A 20,914-nucleotide genomic window follows, 5' to 3' on the forward strand; every position below is an offset into this window, starting at 1 on the left:
TCATCTAAAGAGTAATCATAGCAACATTAAGGTGCTATTTGCTTTTCATATTGAACGGTACAATAAAAATAATATTAGCGTAATTATTTTAGTCTTTACAAAACAAGATATTACAAGAATACCACCACATTCACACAGACTGATACATTTTAAAAGTTGGCATGAAACGGAAGATGCGACAGTCTGTTCTTCCCTATTCTGACGTATATCAAAGTGAAATTGCATCTCGAACAAGAAAAAAATGTAGTGTGGCACTTGATTTTGTCCAACGGGAATTGATTGGATCGTTGGATGCTTGTGATTTGCTATTGCTGTGATGTCATGTGAGTGACAGTTTGATCCCGCCCTCGCGCCACTAAACACGTCATCAGAGAAAAGAAGAAATGTTGTTGCAAGAGGAGGGGAAGTTATTTTGATTAAAGATTATGAGGGTACATGAATTTAACAAAAAAATAATAATGTGCATGCATAAATTATTTATAATAAATAATGCAATATTCCATAAAAAACAAGAATTGTCCATTTTAAACATTACACAACTAGTTAAGAGGCATACTGCATGTTGCTGATCTATGTTTTTGCCCATTGTGTTCTTTTGTCAGTTATTCCCAAGAGCTGCATCTTAGATACTGCACTGTATCTTGTTTTGGCTTTGGCTCTTATCTGAAGCTGTGCCTACAGTGCCAATGATATCACATGCACCTTCAGTCCATTTATTCTAGCCCAACAGCATACAACGGTTGGTGTCTATTCTTAGTTTGTTGCTCAGCAGTGTTTGCGGTCAGTGTTGGATGTTTATATTATTCCTAGTAAATTGAAGTATAAACCTGCATCTTTAAAAGACTGGACATAAAATTAAACAGGATAAATCTGCATGATTAAGCCTTTATACTGTAATATTAATACATACTATAAGCCATATTTGCTTTTGTGAAACTGCCATGAACGTGCATATGACTGCACTGTCATCTTGAGCGTTGTGGTTGCAGTGTAAGTTTCCTGAGTGCAAAAAAATTTCACTCAAGATGAGCCCACAGCAACATGCATCAACATCTATATTTTCTTGGCACATTTTGGGCCCCTTAGTAGTACCAATCGATCATTGTTTAAACACTACAGCCTATCTGATAATTGTTGCTGACTGTTGTTGATTAATGCAGATTTCCATTGTTTGCTCATGTTTCCATTTGAAAGAGGTTTCTGTCTTGGTCTGAGTATTTAGAGAGAAGTTGCAGACGGCTCAAGGCACGGTTTGTAGTCAGATCAGCCCGTAATGCTGAGTGTCTTCCAGACTCTCAGCTTTATGTATTTTTCTGAGGTCAGGTATGATGTTTTGTATTGATTATCTTTGAATTGATTATGTAATTGTCATGATACATTTGCCTGACTAATAATAAATGGTTACATTTGATTTTATTCTGACTTACTCTGAAATTATTAACTCTAGTAGATTACGTATTGGATCCATTATTACTGCAAGTCAGGTTAGTAACAGACTAGAGTCCAGTTTTGAGTGGAGCACAGGGCACACCAACTGAGATTTTAGAGTTCCGGCTAACACTTGGCACTGGTTCACTGGCAACGCGACTTACTGTAAAGGCCAATTTCCATAAGGAAAGGCTATTTCCATTTAGGACAACAGAATGTTGCTCGACCAACCTAGGGTGAGCCTTACCTCTGTTTATTGTAATATTACTCTAAGTGTATGTGGGAAACCATGGCATGACCAAATCAAAGCTACTATCAGAGAAGGTAATGATGGTCGCCTTATATCTGTAGTAGTTGTCATGACCTCTGTCTAGAGATAGTTACTTCAAGTGTATACAGATATGGGGGCTAAACAAAATACTTTTAGAGAGAGCAAGCATGAGAGCGGCCCAGTATAGTCAATTACCTCTGTCCAGTGACCAAGATTGGCAAGTTTGTGATAGTGGGATCTGCGTTAAACGGCTGGCGCAAGACCTTGAGCGACACTGGTAACCGAATTAATGAGTGCAATAAGAGTAAAGAGTTGAATAGAATAATCAAGTGTCTAGATAAACTATTATACAAATGGTCAATCAATAACCAATTGGCAGTTCAAACTAAATTCGAGATCACCAGATCTCAAACCAATAGAGCACCTTTGGGATTTGCATCATGGATGTGCAGCTGACAAATCTGCAACAACTGAGTGATGCTATCATGTCAGTATGGACCAGTACCTGTAGATGTTTCCAGCACCTTGTAAGGCAGGTCTGAAGGCAAATGGGGGTCCAACCCGGTACTAGCAATGTGTAAGTGTACCTAATAAAGTGGCAGGGGAGTGTACAACACAAGTCATTTAATACCAAAACAGTGCAATAATTTGTGCAATTAATTTAATTAATAATATGGTTTATTTGCATGTAATCTTGACCTTGATGACAGGTATATAGATCTACCTGTCAGACCCATTAGACAAAAAATAAAAAAAAGATTTCAATTAAATTAGAGACAATATACTTTACAGTTCCTTTGTTCCTATTGGTCCTTATAGTACCTTAATCATTTTGTCCTGCAGACTTTCAGGATCAATTAGTTGCTGCTGCTCCCATTTGCAAGAAAATTAAAGATCATTATTGCTTATTAGACCACTTACTGGAGTCTTAATGGATTTTTGATTGTCTAGTCAAAAAGTTTCTGAAAGAATGCATTGCATTTGTATGTGTATTTATCTTTGGAACTCTGCATTACTAAGAATTGAGATATTCACAGTAAGAGACAAAAAAGAAAAAGTTGGATTTCTGTTAAGAACTGGATTTTACCAAACCTTTAATCATTAAGTAATTTCACTGCATTACTGTATATGCAATAAATCAAAATTTGAACTTTCAGGTTGCCTAAACCAGGGGGTTTATATCCTGAGGGCTGCACTGCATATTTTACATGTTTTCCTTATTTAACACTTGTTTCAGATCAGACATGTTCATCAATTTACAACACATTACTGCCATCAGGTGGTGAAATGCAAACGTTGGCAGCCACAGTAATTTAATACAATGGCTTTGTTTTTATTTTATTTTTGACAGATTTGATATGTTAAATTGTATATCTTAATATACGGTAATCAAACAGTTTGTCTACATATATTTGGGTTCTTAAATAAATGTAGTTGGTTTTTTTTTTAGGATGAAACAATGCAACCAAACCAGAAACCTTTGTGACCTTTACTACATGATTTATATTACATGGTGCACCAATCATTGTGGTTGCCACAAGGCCATACTGTACATAAATGCTCACAGAATACTTTCTTGTGTCGAGCAGCACAGGGGAATTTCAAAACACTGGCACATTGTTTTCAGCTGATTTACTTTGTTCTCATGTAGTCGCTGAAGTGTTTCCCCGTGCCTGAGAAGTGAGAAATGTCTCTATTTTCCCACCAGTATTACGATATGTCCTGCCTCCTGAGGTTGGATTGGCTGTTGGGAGACGATGGCACTCAGCGATTGGACAGTTGAGGCGTCACTCATACAATAGACCGCCTCTGCGTGCGCATTGTCTCACTGCTGATGGCGCTGTAAACACAGTGACGCGGTGTTGCGTGGCCCAGCAAATCACAGATAGACAGATTAGCGTTATATATGTGGACGACTAGTGTTAGAGACGCTATTCACGTCCACAGCTTCATATGCAATCACATAAACAAAAGACACGCGAGGACTGCTCGTCGGAGGTGCAATGGCAAGAAAAAGTGCAATTCCTCCTTCATACTATGGTAAGAGAGCAGCAGTTTGTGAATCGCTTTAAATCAAGTTTTTGCTGTGAGACCAGTGACAAAGAGAACTGACCTAGCGGTGCTGGTGTCAAGTCACCTCGATTCTTTATTTTAAGTGTTCGGCTGTTTTCTCTCGCAGTTGATATTTTAAGAACCTACACAGCACAAAAGCTACCCTGATATGTTTTCATTCTGATCTGAGTTGCTTTGTTTTTGCAAAACTGGATGACGGGCAGACAAAACGCAGATTCGGATTCTGAATTCGGAGAGGATTTAATTGTTACGTCATAGAAGTTAACTGGAAAGTAACCAAAGCAATAAGAGCAAGAATTGGAATAATAGAAAACACATATGGTGTTAACTCCGCAGGGTTTGCCGTATTAAGATGGGTTTATGTGTTTTTGCTGTGTGAGTCGGTCCTCATATTACGGTACATAATGTGGACAGACCTTAAAATAACTGTTTGCTATTTACTGAAGTTTGATAGCACGCGTACATCACGGATACGTCTATTTGATGTGCTTGTTTACATCTGGAAGACGTATTTTTGATGTTTCCTGTCAGATGTCAATTAGACGTTTAGAAAATGTCTTTAAGATGTTTTTGATTTAGAACGTATGTAAAACTGACATCTTAAAGACGTCTATCAGATGTCAGTAAACAGCAGATGCTTTCCAGATAAAGTGATCTTTAACAGACATCTTGCACGTGTGCTATCTGTTTAAAGAGTTTTTAAAGATTCACTCAATATTGCAAATTATCGCATTTGAACACATAAACAAATGAATGGCACTTTTAAGAAATATGATAAAATTATCCTACACACATGAAATGAAGATGGTAACTATAACAGTAACTATTTTAGCATCCACACCAACATACGATAACGTTCTGTTTATTATAAGCGCACAATGTGTCATCTGTCGCTTTAAAGTCAGTTTGATTCTGATTAGCTGTCAATGTTTTTATTGTAAAAGTTGTTTTGAATGTGATTCCAATGATATTGTGTATCTGTGTTGTTATCATTAGCTGTGGTGTGGACTTCCCTATTCTCTTAGAATTAGAATAAGAACGATTATTAAAACTTTTATAGTTACAGTTATCGTTCTTGGTGTGAACCGCCTTTATACAACTGTTTTATTCTTCATTGAGTGGGTTTCCATGTTGCCATCACAGTTACTTTGGTGCTTTAAAAGCTCCAGCTCTTTAAATTTGGCTAGATTCTGATTGCCTGTCATTTTATTTTATCATTCATGAGCTGAAAAAAAAAGTTCTGAAAGTGATCCTAATTATATTGTTCCTCTCTGCCAATAACGTTCAATGACAGTGATAAAATTGCAAGAATCACTGTTTGTAGTCGACACATCATGTTGCTAATCATTTCTTTAGGCTGGATCCAAAAATGTGTTATACACAAATATGAATCTGTTTGTTATGAGAAAAAAAAAGAGAAAAAAAACAGATGAACAAAACAACCAAAGTGGCAGCAGTTAGTAAACAAATTTCATGCTCCATGAAGTATGCAGTCCAAAACCACTGGTATACAGATCTTTAAAAGCCAGCAAAATGTAAACCAGAACTCTTTGAGAATAGTCGGTCTGGAGTCAGTCAGATTTACTTTACATTCCTCCATAGTCATCACAGACCTTACACATTGTTCTGGAAACCAGTCATTCGCAATCCCCCATGAGCTTGAGCAGAGCACTTGTAGGTCCCCCCCAGCCATTTAACACTACTGCGCTAAATATGTTTCAGAGGCAATCTATCTAATTATAACACATTATCATGCCGAAAGGATGCATCTGGTACGCCTACACACCCACTCAGCATAACCATCCAAATAGAGTTGTAATTATTATCATGTGGTGTACTGCATTTTAAACTCTAATATTTAAAGCCTAGATGCCTCACCATGGCAGTGCTGTTGAAGTGTCAAAGAAAGAAGTTTTCTTTGTCACGTAAATTGTGCAGGGAGCAGCTGTTTCTTTGACTCGCTTGGGCAGGGTCAAGCTCTTTGGCCTTTGCCACATGTATTGTTAAGTTCCCACGAGCCACTTATCAATCACAACTATTGTCAGCTAGAATTGGGAAGTAGTCTGTGGAGAGATATCCAAATCAAAATAAATTGTTGTTCCAAACCCGTAAGACTTTCATTCATCTTCAGAACACAAATGAAGATATTTTTAATGAAATCTGAGGGATTTCTGTCCCTCCACTGATACGCAACTGACACTTTGATGCTTTAAAAAATTCATAAAGAGCATAAGAGATCGTAAAACCAATCCATATGAATTGAGCAGTTTACCACTGAATTCATTTGGATTAGTTTTACTATCTCTTTATGAACTTTTTGAAGCGTTAAAGTGGTAGTTGCATAACTGTCAATGGAGGGACAGAAATCGCTCAGATTTGATTTAAAATATCTTCATTTGTGTTCCGGAGATGAACGAAAGTCCTACGGGTTTGGAACGACAAGGGTGAGTAATGACAGAATTTTATTTTTTGAGTGAATTAACACTTTAAGTCATAATTCTAATTTGCCATAGTTGGATATAGTATGGGTGTTCAGATGCCTTGTTGCAATAAACCCTTTATACTTAATATTTTTGCTGTCGACAGATAATTCTGGTTAAATACGATTGAGCAAATGTATCGTTCAAGCTCCTATAGTAAGAAGTAGAGAAAGTGAATTGCATTGGGTTCCTGGCCCAATGCGGATGTAAATTTTAAAAAGCCTCCCTCTGGATGTGGAAGGATCTTATTAACAGTTCCTCAACAGGACGATCTTCCCTTAAGGACCGAAAGCAAATTATATTCCTGAATCAGAGGTTGCTACAAGAGGTACATTAAAGATGCCTGCAATTATGTAGCTAATAGAGAGGACAGTCAGTGCATTTATGAGGGACCAGATAGTCTCTCGTTAACTCTTAAGAGTTTAACACAGAAGATTCTCTCTCATGTCCACTGCCTGTCGTTCAAAGCAGCTCTGTCGCACATGCCACAGTCCACCATAGAGTTCAGAATGAGCTCTCTACTGTGCGCCCGGGACATTAACAATGACAAATTCTACTGAAGCTCCATGCTAAGGGATGAATGGCTCATAATGGGTGTCATCTCCCTTTCCAGAGCCTTTATAAATGACTTGGAAGTTGTATAGGTTCTGCTAATGGAACCTAAATGAAAGTCTGGACCTCTATGAAAGACTACAAAATGCATCTTCTTTGGGTCTTGATCCAAGCTGATTTTGAATGCAACTTGCAAAAAAAAAAAAAAGATTGACTATGGCGGAAATCACTCGTTCATGTCAGTCCAATCTTTTTCACTAGGCTTCAAAACACTTGAAATAAAGTGCACAAAGTATATAGACCACTTTTATGGTGATTTTGTGCACTTTTTGAAGCTTAAAAGCCCAATTTATTGTAATTTCATGGAAGGAATGATCAGTCTTCAGAATTTCTTTTTTTTTCTATAGAAGATAGAACGTTATGCAGGATTAGAAAGACATGAGGGTGAGTAAATGGAAAACAATTTTTTAAAAATATAATTTCTATCAGGTTTCAATGTCTCCTAAAAGTTCTAAAGGCTTTTTGTATTTGTTGTTTGTCTCAGGAACAAATTGCGGCAGGACTGCATTTGGTTGCACTGCAAAAAAAAGTTGCTGGCATATATTGATTAACCACCACTTGTCTGTCTGTTCTGGATTTCTGTTTTACATTTTCACTCGTTACTGTGAACTTGTTTCATAATTGATTAACTTTGCAACATTGACACAGTTAGCCTACTGAACGGAATTGAAACAACATTGAACTAAATTGAGCTGAATTAAATGACACCATTGTCTTTTGTAGGGCTCCTATAAAGCTGAAATGAAAGTCGTTTCATAATTGATGAATTATACAATATTACAGCAGCCAATATTTTTGCCACCTATTTGGGCTTGAACGGTCAAACACACTTGTGTCAATTCCTGTCTTTGCGAGTAACGTCGTAAACGCAGTAATTTATGGTTTAAATGAATGTAAACGGTTGAGAAGGAAAACGCATGTGTAGCAGTAAATTGGATCTGTGTATTCGTTCTTAAAGTGACAGCAGCCTAATAAACCTGCTGCTATCTCTGTCATTAATGTTAATCAAACAACAAAAGACAAAGAGAAAATATCTCACTGCTCTTGACCGAATCACTTTTGTAAGTTTAATAAGAATACATTTATATTTAATGTGCACAGTGAAGATTATGCAGTGTTTTTTGTACATTTAAGTAATTTCAATTTATGTATTTTCTTATTTCTAGTGCTTGAAGTTTTTCAGGTAGGTTTATTTCCGTTGTCTATTCTGGATTTGTCCTATTGCTTAGTTAGTTTCTCTGTTCTTATTTTATCACTGACTGTTTTCTTGTTTTCAATAAGCTTAAGGCAGTATTAGGGGTTTTGCGATGTTGAAATTAGTGACGAGATTTATGAAATTTCAATGGTATCATTTTTTTTATATCATAACCTTTTTGTAAGCATAAATAACTATATAGTGATATTGATATTGTGAAAACAAAATAACTAATATTGTGATATAAGACTTTGGTCATATCGCCCACCCCATGCCACTGGTTGTAAAGGTGTGAATCACATTTCAGACAGTATCCAGGAGTCATATTCACACTCACCCTGTCAGTGTCTATGCTGTCCACCTGGTGCTCAAGGCTAAAGCTGGTGTCCTTGAGAGATCTGCAAGCAGTTGTACTCATTTGAACAGGCACTGGCAGGCCTTTATGCATTACATGTCCTTTGTGATAGGGACTGAGCAACAGAACAACATCTACATGTGACCAATTTTAATGCACTTTTGAGGCATTTTGCCTAATAAACAAACAGCCATGTGACTTTCAACTTTAGTCGTTTTACATAAAGGTCCCAGAATGACCTCCAATTGCATTGAAATGTAAGCAAGCATATCAAGTGTTGGTATTATCATCACACAATAAATGATCAGAGTAGAAACAGCTGAAGTGCTGTCTCTGATATCATTAAGTAAGAGCTCTCATTTGAAAAAAACTGTTTGCAGATAAATAACAGCCCTTTGATTAGACGTAGTAATGAAGCAGCCACATGTAAAGCGTCTTCAATCCTCTTATTTGAGTACAGGCCAGTGATAACCGGCATGTATCAGCAAAACACAAGTCCAAAGGGAGGGGAGTCTCACGTCACGAATCTGCTCTGTCTGTCACTCGCTTCACTTTGCCTGTCCATCTGTCCCTGAAGGTTTGCGTGTCTGTCACTCGCTTTCTGTGATGACATCCAAGTTAATCTTGAGTCAGAGAAAATATTTTATATGTATTTTGTTGTACCCATAGATCAGAGATAACAATAAGTGTTGTATAAAATAGTGTGACCATTAAATAATATTAATATGACTAAAATGTATTATTCAATATTTTTACAGATTTAATGACAGCCAACGCAGCACACAAAAATGAAAAATTATATAATTTTACAGATTTAATGACATTTGCAATATTATTGATCAATCACTCATCTGTTTAACCTAGATTTATGTTTTACATTTGCACAAAATGTTACAAATGTAGTTAATTATTTATCCATTTGTGCATTTAATTTATAGCAGTTTAATTATTTTAAACTGGCCATGTTCAGCCGATTCATTTTAAGGTCGTGATTGAGATGCAGCATATGTAAGGGACTTGTTTGTGACTTAATGCCATGGGGTGGGAACTCCATGTTCTGGTAGGAAGAGGAAAACGTAACCACACAGTGTTTCCATTCGACCAAACTCACACTGTCTGCACCTGCACGCCTTCCCAGGCTGTTCCTTATGGAGAAACACTGAAAGAGGCTTGTGTTTTGCAGCAAGGCACGCAAAACACTGCTCTCAGTGTGTAAACTCATGTGTGTGCAAGGAAAAAAATCTTAGTGGAAATAGAGGATGAGAGGAAGAGGTATAGAAAGAGAGATGAGACTTCACTGAGCAGTTCAAGGAAGGAATTACTGTACCCCGCTATATCTGAAGCCAACAACTATTTGGATTGTGCTTTCTAAAGAGTAACAGTTGCTTTTTGTGCCAGTGAATTCTCATCTCAGCTATAAACAAGTGGAAGAGAGGGTAAAACAAGATAAATCTCTGACAAGAGTGAATGTTTTGGGAAATGTGATTCCAAGAAGAGGATCTCGCTGTACAGGCTTTTAACTGGAACAAGGAAATGTATAATTTATTAATGCTTGTGTGTATTCAATTCTGTTCAATATTCAAATTTAGAGTAATTTGTTATACATGCATATATATATATATATATATATATATATATATATATATACACACACACACACACACACACACACACACACACACACACACACATGCTTACATAAGATATATACGAATTCATATACACTCACCTAAAGGATTATTAGGAACACCTGTTCAATTTCTCTTTAATGCAATTATCTAATCAACCAATCACATGGCAGTTGCTTCAATGCATTTAGGGGTGTGGTCCTGGTCAAGACAATCTCCTGAACTCCAAACTGAATGTCAGAATGGGAAAGAAAGGTGATTTAAGCAATTTTGAGCGTGGCATGGTTGTTGGTGCCAGACGGGCCGGTCTGAGTATTTCACAATCTGCTCAGTTACTGGGATTTTCATGCACAATCATTTCTAGGGTTTACAAAGAATGGTGTGAAAAGGGAAAAACATCCAGTATGCGGCAGGCCTGTGGGCGAAAATGCCTTGTTGATGCTAGAGGTCAGAGGAGAATGGGCCGACTGATTCAAGCTGATAGAAGAGCAACTTTGACTGAAATAACCACTCGTTACAACCGAGGTATGCAGCAAAGCATTTGTGAAGCCACAACACGCACAACCTTGAGGCGGATGGGCTACAACAGCAGAAGACCCCACGGTACCACTCATCTCCACTACAAATAGGAAAAAGAGGCTACAATTTGCTAGCGCTCATCAAAATTGGACAGTTGAAGACTGGAAAAATGTTGCCTCGTCTGATGAGTCTCGATTTCTGTTGAGACATTCAGATGGTAGAATCAGAATTTGGCGTAAACAGAATGAGAACATGGATCCATCATGCCTTGTTACCACTGTGCAGGCTGGTGGTGGTGGTGTAATGGTGTGGGGGATGTTTTCTTGGCACACTTTAGGCCCCTTAGTGCCAATTTGGCATCGTTTAAATGCCACGGCCTACCTGAGCATTGTTTCTGACCATGTCCATCCCTTTATGGCCACCATGTACCCATCCTCTGATGGCTACTTTCAGCAGGATAATGCACCATGTCACAAAGCTCGAATCATTTCAAATTGGTTTCTTGAACATGGCAATGAGTTCACTGTACTAAAATGGCCCCCACAGTCACCAGATCTCAACCCAATAGAGCATCTTTGGGATGTGGTGGAACGGGAGCTTCGTGCCCTGGATGTGCATCCAACAAATCTCCATCAACTGCAAGATGCTATCCTATCAATATGGGCCAACATTTCTAAAGAATGCTTTCAGCACCTTGTTGAATCAATGCCATGTAGAATTAAGGCAGTTCTGAAGGCGAAATGGGGTCAAACACAGTATTAGTATGGTGGTCCTAATAATCCTTTAGGTGAGTGTATAGGTCACAGCAGGCGATCCACACTCCAATCCAGAAGCGTGGTAATGCAATGCTGTTTGCTAACTGCCACAACAGGAAAAAGAGCAGAAGAAGAGACGATCATGCTCCAACCCGTAACAAGAGTTCATATGGCTCACAAGAGCTTGCTAGTAGCCTATACGCTGATTTTTGTGACATGCTCTACCAGCTTCACGGAAAGGAAACCGGGACATCTTTATTTTACAAAAGCACAATGTTTGGTTTTTATTGTGAGCGTACACAAATAAAAACCGACCCTTTACAGTTCCGAATGATGTCATACTCTTATCTGTTGGACCATAAATTAGTTGTTTCCGCTGTTAAATTCTGCTGTCGATTTGTAATTTCTTGAAAAAGCGTAATATTGAACATTGTGCATCTGCCATTGTTTAAATTGTTCACAACACGTTATTTAAACCAATAAGTGGAAAAACACACGTCGCATTTTATCACGCAGCATTGGTCAATCTATCAATTAGAGTAACAAAAAAAACAATTTTTTATTTTTATTTTAAGCAATCAGGAATCTGGGGAGGATCGGCAAGAGTGCATTCTGTTTAGTGCTTAATATACACTAGAGGCAGTATTCTACCAACTACCTCAAGGTGGGACTAAATACACCTGGTGTAACAAACTGTAATTTGCACTTCTCTCTGTTCAAAATAAATTAAATGAAACCTAGCATTGGGGATTTGTTGCATTCTCTTGTTGTGCCGAACTCTGACCCCAAAACGGAGCTACGTACCGAACCGTGACTTCTGTGTACCGTGACACACCCCCCCCCCCTGGATGTTTGCGATTGAGGAGTCATTGTTGAAATTAATGTCACTGTCTGTGCCTGTCTCGCTTGGTGGTAATTTAGTTTACCTGGGAAGGATTGACACCAGCTGTACCTTAGCCACAGTTCAGCTGATGCAATTATGCCATGCAAACTGACGAAACATTCAGTCTGTTAAATGCCGGGCCGATTATAAATGAGACGGAGAAGTGGAGATAAACTGTTGATCTGCTGTCTGGGGCTCCTGTGATGTGAGATGTGTCTCAGGGGACGTCCTGTTAGCCGAGTCAAGTTTATTGCCATTCTTCTCGTTACAGTCAATTGAACAACATTGTAACTGCTTGAAGGATTTGGTGGTGGTGGTTGTTGTTGTATTTTGTATTCAGCAGTTAGACAAGACCAATAAATCTGTCCTTTAGTTATTTGAGCTGACATTTTGTAAAAAGCTTTCATTTATTCTCTACTTATCCTAATGAAACACTTTTCCCCTAAATTCTGAGGATAATTAGAAGAGAGCTTTTTTCCTAAATTAGCTGTATCTATCCATATTTGAGACATTTAATTGTCTTGTATTTGAGGGGCATATATTGAGAGCATTCAAACTTCTGAAACCTAAGACGGGACACCCTATAAGCATGTGACAGGGCAAGCAATGCCGACATTGTTTTTTCCCATAATACCTCAGGGGCATTTTCCTGATGTCCTGGCCTGTTTGTCCACTGCTGCGTGACAAGACCACAGTGTCTTATCAATTTCTCATTCCTCTCTCTCTCTCTCTCTCTCTCTCTCTCTCTCTCTCTCTCTCTCTCTCTCTCTCTCTCTCTCTCTCTCTCTCTCTCTCTCTCCTCTCTCCTCTCTCCTCTCTCCTCTCTCCTCTCTCCTCTCTCCTCTCTCCTCTCTCCTCTCTCCTCTCTCCTCTCTCCTCTCTCCTCTCTCCTCTCTCCTCTCTCCTCTCTCCTCTCTCCTCTCTCCTCTCTCCTCTCTCTCTCTGTCTCTGTCCATCTTTCTTTCTCTCAAACCTGCCTGTAGTATTTATATCTCTTTATCTTTCTCATTGTCTCTTTTGGTCTCTCTTTTGTCCATCCCTCTCTTTATTCATATTATTATTCACAATACTGTAAATGTGTTCCTTATCTGTATAAGGTATGTATAAGATATGTTTATTCTGACTAAACCTATCTTTGTTTTTATACTTTTTTATACCAAGGCTTTAATACCAAGGTAAATTTCTTGTTTGGGCAAGCACACTTGGCAATCAAGTTCTTTCTGATTCTGATTCTCATTTTAAGCTTTGTCACTTTAAACAATTCAAGCGCAGTGAAACACGAAAGAGAACTCAGTTTGGTAATCACTCGTTTTTCTGACAGACTGTTTTCTGTGCACTCGCACCTGAAGTGTGCACACAAAAAGCCATCGGTCAAACAGCGTGTAAATACTGAATTAAATTCCTTTTCGCAGTTTGTGTTTAAATTACACAGATTCATGTAAACGCAGTCGGTCCTGTCTAAAGTAAAGGGAAAAAGTTGGGATAAAATCAGGTCAGAGTCATTATCATTTTGAAGCCTTTTCATTTTAAACATTCAAGCGAATATTTTTTATTATTTTTTTCAAACAGAGTAAAACATGAGAGAACTTAATTTGGTACTCGCACGGTGTTCTGACAGATGGTTTTCTGTGCGCTCGCAAAGGTGCTAAACACTGTTTCTTTTTCGTGGTTAATTGCTTTTAAAAGTTCAATTATACTGCACTATTTTCACTGCATTAATTAACTTTGTGTTTTTTTTTTACATTTGATTGCGTGTTTTTTTTTTTTTTTTTTTTTTTTTTTTTTACTTATACCCAAACTGAAAAAGCACACTTTATTTATTTTTTCTATGTATTTATTTGTCTATTTTGTTCTATTGCTTGTAATTCGATTATTCGTTCTTATTGTATTATGGACTGTTTACTTGCCTTCAAAAATCTAACTTTTTACTGTACATTGAGGTAGGCTAGTATTAGTTTTCATAACAAACTTAATTTCCAGCAAATATGACTGGATAACAGATAACTGGATACATCATGATAACGTTGTCATGAAATGAAATGACTCCTACTGTGATGTAAGAGTTTGGTCATATTTTGGTCATGGCCTCAGCCCTAAGTCAGTAGTTTGGAAGGAATGGACATTCCTTAAATTCACATTGTTAAAAGCTCAGGATGTAGTTCAGCCCTTGTGATAATAGAGACCGAAAAGTGGAGCTGACTACTGTATATTGGAGCTCATCCAAAATCTGGTGTGCGTTGTATACTTTCTTTTACTTTATCGAGGTCAAGAGGTCCAGAATGTTTTTGCAAATGGTGGTTGTTTTGTGAATGTGAAAGATCTTCTGTGGTTTCTCTGAGATGTGTTAACAGAGCTGTTATTTTGCCATCTAGCCTAAATTGCCACAGACTGAACCAATCAGAAGCCTCTTTGAAATGTTTGTCTATTGATAATGAATACAGTGAGCCTCACCCACTTGTGGGCAGAACAAATCAGGGTCACACAGTGTCTGTAAGGAAAATTGAGATAAATATTCAATATTTTTATACTGATAAAGTCAGTAAAGTTAATTTTAGAAAGAAAAACAATTTTTTTGCGTTTTTATTTTTTTGTTATCGAGTGTAAAAATATTTATGCATTTGACTAATTAACCTTTTGGTGGTGTCAGTGTTTTGGGAAATGTTATTCCAAATAGAGAATCTCTCATCCCTTTGACTGAAACTCAGCAGGACTTGTAAATAAATATTCAATATAATATGATGGAACTATTCATGAAGAGTAGCCTATATTTGAATACTGAATTAGTCAATTTGGCTATTTTAGAAACGAAAAACTAAATTTTAAGCACAAAAATACATATTGATACCGGGAAAAGTTATATGTAATTTATAGTGTATTTAACATTTCGTTATAAATCTTTTTCCACACAATGTATAGCATACTATCATAAACAAACCTTTATTTACACATTGATGGAATAAAACAAATGAAACGCTATACATTCTTTATTTATCCAATTAACTGAATAAATAATTGCCAGACTCGAGTAATCAATTATGAAAATTATTGCTATATGTCTTTCCCTCTACTCAGCCACTGATGCCATCATAAACATGTCATCATACATGACATCATGATAGCATCATAAAATTTTAAACAATCAAAAACTGCTTAAACCACTCTGGTTTGCTGGTCTTTTGGCTGGTTTTAGAGGGGTTTTTGGGACATCTCAGATCTCCTGAAGACCAGTTTAAACCAGCTAAGACTGTTCTTTGTCTTGCAGGATGGCATCATTGCCTGATCCCCCAACTCGGGCTACCTAGGCATCTATCATCATACAGTATGTGACGCCTGACGTCTGTACACTCAGCTTGGTCAGTAATACTGGCACAGATACTAGCAGACCTACATGTTTGTTCTGTGTTGTCAACCTGCTTTAGTCTATTCATTTTATTAATTAATTGTGTTCGTAATTCCACTGAACAGATGTGATGGTATGTTTGGCGATGGACAAGCTCCACTTTGAGTCTGTGTGTGTGCAAAGCTTTGAGCAGGTGGCTGCCATGCTGTTGTCTCATTGTGTTTGGTGTGTCAGTGGATGCATCATGCTACCAATCTGAGCCGCGAGACACCAGTGCTGTTTCCTTTGTGAGCGTGCGAGAGAGAGAGAGAGAGAGAGAGAGAAAGAGGATAAGGAATGAGTGAAGGAGTAGAGAGTGGATAGTGTGAGAGAGAGGCAGATGGAAGCGACGCAAACGCCCACCAGCCTGATTTCTCCTCCACCTCTTCTCGCAAACACAGCTTATGTGTGTAATGATTAACCGATCGCAAAAAAAGATGAGAAGATACCGCCTCAGCCCTCATAGGAAGTGACACGCACACAGTAACATTATATAAACACAGTGTCTTCGCTCAGAGAACAGTGAACATGACTGGACCAAAAGGAGGATACTACAAAGCAGAATTGGGTAGGAACTTATTGTAAATACTTTGAAGATTTTAAATGCTTTGTCTCAAAATTAGCGGTATCTGCTGTGTTTCAAACTGTGGCAGGTACATGCTTTTGTTTGCCTGTGCTTTGTTATGGCACTCCTGAGGCATTGTGGGGCTGTTCAGACCTTGGCTACTTGATTGAGTGCTTTTTTTTTTCTTTTTTTTTTCTTCTTTTTTTTTTTTTAATGAACAGGGTGGTGACAAGATGAGCATTGTTTTACGTTGTTTCAATGTTGCCTTGTTCTGATATCAGTTGGTTTGTTTGCTCTTTGTCCTGGTTATAAGCCTATACATGGTTCAAGCTTCCTGATGAGAATAGCAAAAAGATTAAAGGCTTTTGGGGTGCTTGAGGTTTTGCAATCGTTATTTTCACCATTTAAATGTGATTTTGACACCTTGCTCTTGTGTTACAGGGGAGCCACACAAATTTGACCCCTCATTCACAGGACCCGTTCACAATAGGTAAAGTAAATCTTGTTTCTTTTTTATGCTTTTTGGATTTTATTTGAGGCTGAGCACTCAAGGCTATTTGAGCATTTATCATTCTTCACATGTCACTTCATGTACACGTATACTTATTATTAATCAGTATTTTATATATATATATATATTATACTGTGTGCATAATATATAAATGCATATATATATATATATATATATATATATATATATATATATATATATATATATGCTTTTAAAATGTTATATTTATATATTAAAATATAAAATTATATTTATTTTTTACCTTATTGAACATTTAAGAACAACTACTAACAGTTTTATACATAGAACAAATGCTTGAATGGTGACTTCGTATTCACTTCTTAATATACTTCCTATTATTGACTTCATACTAAGCTTACAACCGAATATCAAAAGTAACCCTAAAATACTTTTGGTATTTATAGAAGTGAATAAAGCCATTATTTAGTCTTTTATGAATCATTTTTACTTTTAAGACCTCTACAAATTTTTCTACAGAGTTTTTTTTTTAATATTTAGCTAACTTCTGGAAATATTTAGCAGAAATAATGCCCTCAAAACCACAGCTAGGACAGAAACAAACATGCACACCCTAAAAATGTCGTCCTTTTCTCTATCCCTGATTTGCACGTGCCTATTATTGATAAAAAATATTGACTTCATTTATGGACCTGTCGCTCCGCTGGCCTGTTTCTTGCTCTAATCCAGAGCTGCTGGTGGATCAATGGTTAGTTCAGCAGTGATAGTGGACAGAACAGCTTTCACCCCACCGGAGCAGAGAAATCAATGACTGTTGCTCAAATGTCTTGGGTTGCTATGCATAATTAACATGCATACTAAATAAGATTCAGCAGATTGTGATGTAATTCTGCTATTATTGGACAAGCAGCCACGGGTTTCATTTTATTTTTGTTGTTCCAAATACAAAGTGTGCAGCTCAGCGTGTTTCTAATAGGGTTTTCCTGTGCTTAGTGCGTATTTGTAAGTCCTGACTACTGCTAATTAGGGTTGACTGATGTAAAACGCTTAAGCTCTGTTGGGTTAGTACAGCATATGGAGCTTTGTGCTATGTTTGCTGTGATCAGGTGTGGTGCATTCCAGAGATGGTCCTCACTGCAGAACACGAAATCCAGGGGGAGGAGTTGGATCCAGATCCAACTCCTCCCACCTTACATATACCTAAACCTACCCATCTCCACCCCCTGATCCCTAACCCCACTCCTAATCCTACCCATCTCCACCCCCTGATCCCTAACCCCACCCCTAATCCTACCACTCTCCACCCCCTGATCCCTAACCCCACCCCTAAACCTACCCATCTCCACCCCCTGATCCCTAACCCCACCTCTAATCCTACCCATCTCCACCCCCTGATCCCTAACCCCACCCTTAAACCTACCCATCTCCACCCCCTGATCCCTAACCCCACCCCTAAACCTACCCATCTCCACCCCCTGATCCCTAACCCCACCTCTAATCCTACCCATCTCCACCCCCTGATCCCTAACCCCACCCTTAAACCGACCCATCTCCACCCCCTGATCCCTAAACCCACCCCTAAACCTACCCATCTCCACCCCCTGATCCCTAACCCCACCCTTAAACCTACCCATCTCCACCCCCTGATCCCTAACCCCACCCCTAAACCTACCCATCTCCACCCCCTGATCCCTAACCCCACCTCTAATCCTACCCATCTCCACCCCCTGATCCCTAACCCCACCCTTAAACCGACCCATCTCCACCCCCTGATCCCTAAACCCACCCCTAAACCTACCCATCTCCACCCCCTGATCCCTAACCCCACCCCTAATCCTACCAATCTCCACCCCCTGATCCCTAACCCCACCCCTAAACCTACCCATCTCCACCCCCTGATCCCTAACCCCACCTCTAATCCTACCCATCTCCACCCCCTGATCCCTAACCCCACCCCTAAACCTACCCATCTCCACCCCCTGATCCCTAACCCCACCCCTAAACCTACCCATCTCCACCCCCTGATCCCTAACCCCACCCCTAAACCTACCCATCTCCACCCCCTGATCCCTAACCCCACCCCTAATCCTACCCATCTCCACCCCCTGATCCCTAACCCCACCCCTAATCCTACCCATCTCCACGCCTGAAATCTGGATCCAACTCCGCCCCCTGGATCTCGTGTATTGCGATGAGGTGCTACTGGCATTCCATGTCACAGCTGACCCAGTTGTTTATCGTAGTGGCTCAGTAATAACATGATAAAGTTTATTTTTTTTATTATTAGATTTATTTGTTTATGGTTTGATAAACCAAGAGACTTAGTAGCACTTTAAGATAGTTTTGTGTGAGGAACATTTGATAATCTTCTCCTCCAGTGCACAGAACTGCTGTGACTGGATCATTGAGAACTGGATCATTTCGATTCGAATTCTTTTTAATTTGTTATTTTCAATCAACCTCAGAATGATTTGTTGACATTAGGGGTGGGACGATACAGGTACCTCACGATTCAATTCTGTGGCGATATGTGGTCCACGATATGATAATATCACGATTCGCGATATCTACGATATTCAATATATTGGAAGAAATTTCATCAACGATATATCACGATATATGTGACTGAAAAGAAAAAGAAGGAATAAGGAAATAATCAGGCACAAAAATAATAAGGCACACGAATATACTTTTGTCTAGTTTCGCCATTTTGAACTGAAAATAGCCTATGCAACGTGACTCATGTTAATGTAATAATTAGTTTACTGTCATTGTGAGGGGAAAAGCCGTTTTCATTATGTTAGGCACAAGATTAATAATGCATGTGTACATATTGAGAATTAATATACCGTAAAACTTCCCGGGTTTTTATTTTCCCAAATCGTCGAACTGCACCGGCTTGTATTTGAGACAGGCGTCTATATGAGACAGGCCTTTATAATTTAGTGTTGAGATGTTGTTCATTGAGTTTAGGCGAGTCTCTAATCTCTAAAAATCTCCAAATGCTCCACGTGAAACTGCGGTCTTCCGACCTTTTACTATCGTGTCAATTGATTTTGATTAATATGCGCGAGGGAGAGAGCAAGACAGCGCTCGTGTTGTTTGAAGACGTGCGAGTGCGCGCGCGCGGCCGTTGCGCTCTCTATGCTCGTAAAACCCGAAGTGTCTCCACACTTTAGAGTGGAAACTAGCGGGTGGGTCTTTGATTAGTTTTTTATTTTTTCCGCCATTCTTCTCGCTTCTCTTTTTTTCTGCAATTCTCTGTTGTTGTTGTTAGTTAACTTGTGTTCTTCACCGGCCGCTGTTTGCGCCACTTTACCCCTATTTACTCGAACAGCGCCCCCGCAAACAGAATGGTAGATATGGGTAGTGACAGTGACACTGACAACGGGTAAATTAATCATTTTGTGTTGTAATAAAATATCGATATTGGGCGTTAGTGTATCGATTATTTATTGCGACAGAGAGCACAACAATATATTGCAATATCGATTTTTTTTCCCACCCCTAGTTGACATTATTATTGACTCGGTCTGGTCACAGCAGCTCACTGGAAGACATGATTAATGTTCAGTCTGTTCCTCACACAAAGTTATCATATGACTTGCAATGTAGTAATATAGTCATATGAGCTACTTTTATTTTTTTTATCTTTTTTGTAATTTTTGGTTGATTAATCATAATGACCTTTCATTATATGAAAAAGAGTTGCACGTAGACTTATAAAACAAAAATAACAGCATTTGGGTAATGTTGGGTATTATTTTGTGTAACTTTTTCCTGTGACTAAGCTTTTTTTTCCTGTGACTAAGCTTTTTTTTTCCTGAATCTTAGTTGGCCAACTTTCCATAAGTCCATTAACAAAATATCACCATAAATATCACCCAAGCTGCATTACATTAAATGTCACTTACTCCCAGTAACACGTCAAATCCACACCTTTGTGTGAACGTGGCCCGGCGCAACCACCCACTTCCCGTCTGTGTTGAGCAGAATATAAATATAGCTCAGGGAACACTTTTACAGACGACACTGATGGGACTGTGGGTTTGTAGTTTACACATCAGACACGTCACTCATTTCTACTGTCCTCCACATTACTGTGAGTTCGTAAGATTTAGTTTAGTGGAGTCAGTACTACTACAACACTTAGGATGTCCCAGTTAGCTTATGTATACTCTTCACTACATGTACTTTACTGGTGGTCCATTCTTTTGAGTGTGTGTTATTAGGACACGTTACCACAACATAAAGTTGCGTCTTAGTTCTACAGACTTCCTT

At 38.5% G+C, this 20,914-nt stretch overlaps 1 protein-coding gene across 7 annotated transcripts in view; it reads left to right on the plus strand.

The window, feature by feature from the left end:
* The first annotated feature begins 3,547 nt into the window (after positions 1–3,547).
* The window catches only part of slc44a5b (solute carrier family 44 member 5b), a 40,471-nt gene continuing 23,104 nt past the window's right edge, over positions 3,548–20,914 (plus strand). For 3 of the 7 annotated variants that reach the window (XM_056252264.1, XM_056252262.1, XM_056252266.1), the window contains exon 1: positions 3,550–3,739. In XM_056252264.1, coding sequence (XP_056108239.1) covers positions 3,606–3,739 — 134 coding nt within the window. In that variant the 5' untranslated portion in view covers positions 3,550–3,605. Of the gene's footprint in view, positions 3,740–15,895; positions 16,147–16,584; positions 16,634–20,914 lie in introns of those variants that run through there. The other 4 variants (XM_056252267.1, XM_056252268.1, XM_056252263.1 and 1 more) reach the window with 3 other exon arrangements.

Source organism: Rhinichthys klamathensis, unplaced genomic scaffold (genome assembly GCF_029890125.1).
Source record: "Rhinichthys klamathensis goyatoka isolate OS25496 unplaced genomic scaffold, OSU_Roscu_1.1 h1tg000094l_1, whole genome shotgun sequence".
Lineage (NCBI taxonomy): Eukaryota > Metazoa > Chordata > Actinopteri > Cypriniformes > Leuciscidae > Rhinichthys > Rhinichthys klamathensis.